The sequence below is a fragment of the Physcomitrium patens genome, chromosome 4, assembly GCF_059467195.1.
Source record: "Physcomitrium patens ecotype Gransden chromosome 4, ASM5946719v1, whole genome shotgun sequence".
NCBI lineage: Eukaryota > Viridiplantae > Streptophyta > Bryopsida > Funariales > Funariaceae > Physcomitrium > Physcomitrium patens.
This window is the reverse complement of record NC_143413.1, coordinates 5,670,385-5,678,365: the sequence shown is the minus strand read 5'-3', so window position 1 is coordinate 5,678,365 and position 7,981 is coordinate 5,670,385. Positions and strand designations below refer to the sequence as shown.

General features: G+C 43.5%; 1 protein-coding gene across 6 annotated transcripts; it reads right to left on the bottom strand.

Moving 5' to 3' along the window:
* Positions 1–2,200: 2,200 nt before the first annotated feature.
* LOC112280837 (fumarylacetoacetase) lies at positions 2,201–7,682 on the bottom strand. 6 transcript variants are annotated; one of them, XM_024516719.3, is made up of 16 exons: positions 7,458–7,632; positions 6,943–7,033; positions 6,205–6,517; positions 5,957–6,035; positions 5,506–5,564; positions 5,234–5,358; positions 4,759–4,833; positions 4,543–4,621; positions 4,297–4,396; positions 4,070–4,129; positions 3,857–3,927; positions 3,649–3,711; positions 3,341–3,405; positions 3,057–3,153; positions 2,690–2,818; positions 2,201–2,479 (listed from the first exon to the last, which is right to left on the bottom strand). In XM_024516719.3, the coding sequence occupies exons 3-16, from the start codon at positions 6,412–6,414 to the stop codon at positions 2,414–2,416; spliced, it is 1,278 nt and encodes a 425-aa protein (XP_024372487.1). In that variant the 5' UTR covers positions 6,415–6,517; positions 6,943–7,033; positions 7,458–7,632; the 3' UTR covers positions 2,201–2,413. The 6 variants fall into 6 exon arrangements, with proteins under 6 accessions (XP_024372487.1, XP_024372485.1, XP_024372482.1 ...); XM_024516717.3 differs by having other exon boundaries at positions 7,338–7,618; XM_024516714.3 differs by lacking the exon at positions 6,943–7,033 and adding an exon at positions 7,034–7,165 and having other exon boundaries at positions 7,458–7,615.
* Positions 7,683–7,981: the final 299 nt, after the last annotated feature.

The window sequence follows — 7,981 nt, the reverse complement described above, 5'->3', positions numbered from 1 at the left end:
ATCACGGTAACCACACATGCACATCGTCACTTGTAGCCACAATGGCGGCTTCAGATCATCTCCATACTCACCTGTTTCGTAACTCCTCCTAACCTATCACCAAACTCAGCCCCGTAGAGATCAGACCACCAGAACGACCGGCTACTCTTGCAATTTAAAGCCGAGAAACTCATATGAGCCAAGAGTAGACGCCTAACGAAGTGGATCTTGCAGAAGGAACTTCCCTGTTGGGGTGTCAACCTGGATTATTTTGCCACAATTATTTTGCAACTTCAACGATGGCTTCAGGATGTTGCTTTTCAACCTCAACATTGACACCTTCCGTGCAACTCTAGCTTCATTAGGGGCAGAGGGTGCGTTGTCAATCAGTGACTCCATCCAATCGACAATAGACTGGCGCCGATCTGTGTTACACCCGATGCATAATCGATCAGTTCGATGGTCAAGTTTGGTAGTTCACTGTGATCGAAACCTCCAACTTTCCAGCCGTGGCTACCAATGCGTTAAATTTTAGATGGCATGTCTGGCATCAAGTGCGAGGAGAGCACATGCGGAATGAACCACTGTATGTGCGGTTAGCTGCTGATAAGTGAGCGAGCTCTATGAGATCAATAATGGCTCTCATTCGACCCACTCCGAAAGTTCTGACGCCGACGACTCTTGCAATTGCGTCAGAGCGTGAGAGACCGCGAATATAACGACCCTTTTCTCGTTTGTGCATCATGTAATGACGGATTCACATGAACCATCACATTACCCCCTCTTGATTCACTGTCGTCGCCCCACGCATGTAATTCTCTATCTGATAGGATTCACAAGTTACTGTTGCTGATGATCCGACCTTCCCACTCTTGGTACTCTCCGGAAATACTCAGTCGTATGACTTGCAGTCTGTACCATGCCGAGCTGAAAGGACTGTAGTTTTAGGGCTGGCTGCAATTGAGTCTGGTTGTAATATGACTATTACATGGCCTCGTCATTACTTTCACAGCTACTTGATTAGTGTCCCAATTCAACAATTTTGAACAATTCTAACTTTTTTCTTTGTAGAGGAGAGTTCATGCACACACCTAAGTTTTGTTAACGTTTTGGATTCTATATATATATATATATATATATCAATCAACCAGGATGTTACACACACTGTTTTTCATACATTGGTACAGTCCAACAGACAATGTACTGACTCTACCAACAACAAAAATGCTCGATTTCTTTCAAAGAATAAAAACAAGTACTCTACCAGTGGGTGAGAGATCATGGGCAATCTGGATGAGATTTAGGACAACCGTCTGTGACTGCGCATGGATCTAATGGAGACTGACTGTAGCACTAAGCAATATTACTATCAAATATCTTAATAAGGTGGTTAGTAAACCAACACCCGATGTCGCTGTATTAACAACACACTGTGAGTCCACTGTCATTCCCTCTTCCAGACGCACACGTCAACTGCAAGCCTGCAAACCCTACTATTTCTACCAGATTGAGCAAAATCAAGCTATTAGGAGAAGAGAATAATGCCCTCTGACCTCAGAAACCTCTAGAGAACACTGTGTGCATTCAAGTTGTGGGAGTGGTGATTTCAAACCTGCAGATGAAATGTCCATTGCAGGAAACACATCAAAACCTCTATCCGCTATCATCACAATCAATCCGGGGGTTTCAGGTCATTGGCAAGTAGTCCTTACTTGAGTTCAAGTTAACTTGTTTTTAAGCTGTTCCTTGGTCTAAACGTGGAAGTGCTCTGCAGCAACAAGTACAGATTGGAATTCCATATTGACATGAAAGGCGTTATCACATGAGAGTCAGAGAGCCACTTAGGTGGCTGCATTTATGGTATTTTGTTCCGTAGGCTGTGGATATTTTGTACAGGAAGAATGTAGATACAGGACTAGTCTTCGTTTACGTAGCTCAGGAGACCCCACAACGGAAGGAATATTCACAAAATGCACACTCCTGAGTAAAATCTTGAATCTAACCTGTTGCTCTATTAGACACTGTGATTGTTTGGTCAGCACACAGAAGAACGATAGCCTCTGCACCTCTTGTAAGTTACCCATCTCAAGGCATGCATATGCTATTTTCCCATGATAAACGACATCAAGATGCCGCACAAAGAGGTGCATTCATATCCACTAACATTTGACAATCTGCTCTATTTGCTTCAACATGCAGACGAGGTATCCTTGTTCGTAGATTTGGTGCGTCAAGACTTTCAATCTAGAAAGAATTTTTTGGCTGTCGAAACTTGTACTCGAATGATATACAGGATCCCCAAAGATCAGAAGCACTATAAGGGGTGTTATTCAGATGAGTATGCCCCCCGAAACAAGGTAGAGTTGAGTACTATCTCTACCTACGGACCCACATGCGACTCATATATTCAATGACCTTGCAAAGCACGTGACTCTTACATCGGTAAAGCAGGCAAAATTTTACCGCTACACTCTCCAAAGCCCACGCAGAATCCGTCACCCTGCAATGCGTGAGGCTCATCAGAAGAACCATTTATAAATGTGCAGACCATTCGACAGAAGCAAGGAAAGGTGAACATGAAAATAAAGTCAGCGTCTGTTCCTAAGCATTACCAAAAGCCCGTACGTACAATGACCCATCTCTCAAAAATAGTACATCTTCTGAATACGAAACTCAATATGTGGTACTGAAAGCAGTCATTCTTACACACCTGACAAACAGCTGTCATGATCACTTTGTCGCCATCTTTCAAGAATTTCCGGATACCACCATGCTCTAGCTTGATCTCCTTGGAGCCTGCCCAAGACTGCTCCAATAAAGAACCCATGCTTCCAGAATCCTGTTCACGATCAACTCTTCCTTAGATATTTTCTCTGATATTTCACTACTCCAGATTCCATCCTTTACACAGTCAAAATTGAAGCAACCTAATACCGTGCCTGAAGGACTCGTTGTGTTGAAATGGGCTAAAAGCGCACATCCGCACCTAAAAACTCATCAAACTATGAGGATTTAAGATGTGACCAAGGCATTGAACGTTTAAACTGGCAAAATTGAAATGGTTAAGGTGTGCATACCGGTCCGCTAATAGTTCCTGATGCCAACAAGTCCCCAGGATTTAGATTGCAGCCGTTGCTAGTGTGATGAGCAAGCTGTTGGCATACTGTCCAGTACCTGCAAAAGGGTTCCATTGCTCTCAAGTTGTTAGCCAGCCATGTACAAAAAGACAGTAGGTGAACTGAGGGAACAGAGAGCATCAAACTACATGAAAATAGTGGCTTCAGGAGCTTATATCGAGAGACAAATGGCTTCTAAACCGTCAATGAATCAAGACTTGAAATGAGTAAGATCAGGGTAGTACAAATATTTGAAGTTGCTATTGCAAATAACAGAAGCTTTTGATTCACCCTCGGGACTAATTGCCACCTGCTTCCAGAACATGGCGTTGAATAAATCTCCAACATCAATAGGTGCCGGTGGTAAACTCACACAACAAAATATACAAAATAATAAGATATTACGATAATCCTTGTTAGGGGTAGACATGATAGTGGAGCTAACCTAGGGTCAATGGTTTAGATATATCCCAAAAAATGCATCTCAATAAAACTTGACTCCAATCACTTTGGACTTTGATGAGAACAAAATATTCTGAAGGATGTAAATCACCTGGAGTGGGATGTCATAAGTGAAACGTTTCTTCTCTGTCAGATACGGGAGTGCGGGTGGATCCTGGCAACAACAGCACCAGAATAACCAGTCAATATAACCTTTTCTCACATTGAAACTTTGATATTGTTATGAATTGTTCGAAAATTAACATACTTCTGACTCACGTGGTGTGTCGGAAGAAAAGACGCATAGCAAAGGCACCAACCTGTACAGGTGCATCACAAATAAACGGCTCGAGCGCCTCCAGTGTTACAATCCATGGCGAGATTGTTGTTCCTGCAAGTTGTTATCACAACCCCAAATGTGAGCATGATTGGTCGCTATGAATAACCTTCGATATTCAATCAAAAAAGACTTCAATGTTCCGCTAACTATAAAGAGGGAAATTGCTGCAAACTAATAATACTTGTGTACATACCAAAGCTCTTTCCAAGGAATGGTCCCAATGGCACATATTCCCACTTTTGTATATCTCGTGCTGCCATCCAAGTCACCAATCAGCAAGATTTTTACAATCGTCATGATAGAACTATCACGAGCTACGATACAATCTACAGATTACGTACTCGTTATAGGAAACTCATATGAAACTTAGAAGCTGAAAATTTCAATGAAGTGAAACCACTAGAGAAGAGATCAACACACCACTCCAGTCGTTCATTATAACAAAACCAAATATGTGATTAGGAGCGTCATCTACGCTCACAGTTGTCCCAAGTTCGTTTCCTGGTCCAGCGAAAACAGCCTGCAGTGACACCCCCTTTCATTTTAGCCTATAGCATGATTTGCCCAGCATCCACTTTGAACCTTAAGTCCATATTTGCATCTTAACCAGCCAAACAACAGTTTAACAACATACGTTTAACTCATCAAACAAGACTCACGGGATACCATTTCAAGCTCGAAGTCGAGAACAGCTGAGGGTTTGAATTCAGGACTCTTTTTCCCGTCTGGCGGAGCGGTTTGACCTCTGAAGTACAAAAGCACCAGAAAAATTTGAATACCAATAATGTGAGGTCACAGAACAAAGTGCTGCAACCTGTCCTGAGTACAATAAAGTAGTGTCAAAATACGCCAGCGAGAGTCAAGTCATCAGGCCCGAAGTACCTGGGCCGTCTAATATCTGTCCCTGATATCACCACGGAGGACGCTCGGCCGTGATAACCAATAGGTACATGTAACCTGCATCAATAAAAGCGGCTAAATAAATACCCTGTAAATGATTCAAAAAGTAAATATGGTGAGTGACAAAGTGAAGCAGTAACTTCAAGGTTGCAAACAAGCTCATTCAAAGCTATGTGGTACAGCAATAATAATAATGATAGTAATGCATGGGTCACTGTCCAACAATACTTGTGTTGGTGCAATCAAAAACAGCAGGAAATAAAAAAGATTCGAAGGCCTGTAATACAATTTGAGATACTTCACTAGATGGTACCCAAATGCACAAAGACGTGTGTCACTTGAGCACCTTTTGAGAAACACTGAACAGAATTTCAAATATTAAAGCCAAAGGTTCCTATAAAAGCAAGCAATATATCTAAAATTGCACCAGTTAGCAAACCCAGGCACGAACAAGTACCAGTTAGCAGGAAGCGCGAGTTCTTTGCTCCGAAAGATGGTGCCCGTATTGGTAGCATGCTCCTTGGACGAGAAAAAATCGGTGTAGTCGCCAATCACTGCCGGCATCTCCATTTTCACTTTACTCTGCTCCGCCAACAAACACAAGGAAATCAATATCTATAAGTGCGCCTGATTAGGTCGATGAGGGTCCTCAAGATCAAAACAATCATGTACTAAATTTTCAGTCGTAATCAAGTTTCTGAGCAAGTAAAGGAGAGATATGAATATCACCATAGGAATAATCGCCTTGGAACGTAACTCATCGTTGTCCCTCAACGTGGGTTCATCAGCTGCGCAAGACAGCACAATTCTGTGTCCCGTTAGATCAATCACGATCTGCACCTTTCAAAACAGAAGAGCAATGGTGATTATGACATGAGCTGATGGCCATAATTCTTCTAATAAATCAACTTCTTTTAGACTTAAGGAAATATATGATTCGAGAAAAGGTAGGACCGTGTTGAAAGAAAATGGCCCAGCACAGCTTCTACTTCAGCAATTCTTTAACTACACGCAACGTCAGATTCAACAGCACATTCAAAACAACATCCTAAGCTCTGTATGTACAGAAAAGATTCCTTTTGTAAGGACATGGAACCGGCAGAAGAACTGCCCGTTCGTGAGTCAAAGGTGTGAAGAAAACCTACACTATCATCACTCATGATCTCACAAGGTTTCTTACCGGACAGTAGCTTCTGTAAGGTTACTCTTGCCTCTTTCCATGCTGGTCTCCCTAGCGCCATGAACGCGTTCAAAGAAGTCTGCAAGTGCAATGTAATATACTCATTAAGGACAAGACATTAAGAAATCGGTTATAGATAGAAAGCTTTTCTCAAATTCGATCCGCATTTAATTGCAGCACAGCATTGAGCGGAATGATCAACTATCGTACTGGGAAGAGAAAAGCCTGTGAGAGGGATAGAAAGATACCTGAGAGAAACAGGTGGAGTTAGATAACAGAGGGCCACTGAACAAACCAGCATCGGAAAGTACAGACAGATCCACAACAGAGTCACCAATAGCAACTCCAGGGCGTGGAGTTGCGCCAGAACTTGGCCGGAACACTCCGAAGGGTAAATTCTGAATAGGGAATTGGGAGCCCGGCGCCACGTCCACGAAGGACTTCATCGAAGAAGCCATAGCCAAAATCTTTTCTAGCCCCAACAAACGGAGGCGCAGGAACAAACCCTGAGGGTTCAAACTCCGCAGAAATACTCAGTGATTCTTTACAATTGCACGCTTTCTGAGAATGAACAGTGCAAGAGGAGTCAACAGTAGGTTGAGTAACAAAACCCGATAGAAAAAGGACACTGAAAAACTAGCATTGCGCATCTGATCAAGGGCAACATGCGTATCCGCAAGAAACGAAAAAGGCTTCGAAAAGTGAGAGTATCATTTATTAAAGAAGCGGATTGCAACACATGAACAGGAAGATGGAGAATGAAAAGGAACAACAGGACGCATTCCTTGAACAATGGGATAAAGGGAAAAGGTACATATGCACATGTCTACAGCCGAAGGCCTGTGGACCCACAAATTTCATCGCAGGCTTCCAACTCCGAGCTTACTACTACCATTCACCTAAACACAAAATTGGTGCCACTTCTCACAAAGAAAAACGGCGGATCCCTCTTACAGTCAATCCAAAAAGGAGCGATCAAAACTAACATGCCTAGAAGCAAATCAAGCGCATTGCAGAGCGGGGTGAAATTCGGCACAATCTCGTAATTACACGATCGCCGAGGAGCATAAACACTACCTGATTTCAGCACCAGAACGCACAAGAATGTGTCAACAACTTCACACAAATCACATCTACATACGCAGCGGAATCTTAGCCAAGGGCAAAGCCATGACCACTGACAAACTGCGCACTGAACGAGAGGGCTTTCTGGGTGTCAACCAGGCTCCGGAGGCGACCCAAAAACAGAGACGAAAGTTAGAATTGATACAGGTGAAAATATTCACACAACACGCATAGGAAGGAGGAATTCGGATAGACAAGTGGAACAAGGAGATGCAAACTCGCTGGCACAGATCCGATCGAGAAAAAACGAACTAACCCACAGCCAGCAATTGATGATAGAGCAACGGATAATCTGAGTAGACAAGTGTATCACGCAATGAAGAGCAACATCATGCAAGGGCTTCTTCACAACTTGATACTGCGATCACCCTCTCACCAGCAGCGGATAAACGCTCACGAGGGCCTCGTCAGCTGCACGTCAGACAGGATGAAAGCCCGAGCGAGCTCTCTTCCCGACCGCTGCTGTTGTTGCTGCTGCACAATTCCCCCCCCTTCAACTTAACCGATGAGCTCAAGACGAGGCAATTGTACGACATGTGTGTAGTAGGGTGAAAATGTGCACAAGAGCAGTGCGAAACTGGGGCAGCGGGCGTCATCTCCGAAGCATGAGTGGTGGATGAACCTCGTCCAGATACATTTTTTACCCAGTTATGACGCGATTCTCAAATTCCAATTCGACCCAATTCCCTTCGACCACAAAATTATTTATTTGTTTATTTTTAGTCTCTCCTCCACTCCTCGTCGCTCTTCCCCCTTCTCCTTTTCTCACCAGCTTGCTCTTTCCTTCATTCAGCTGTGTCGCGCTTTTCAGGCTCTCGCGGCCATGGCGGTGGCATCAGTCAAGGGCTCCCGATCATGTCTTTCTCTGTCCTTACCTCCTTTTGTTAATCTCACACGCCT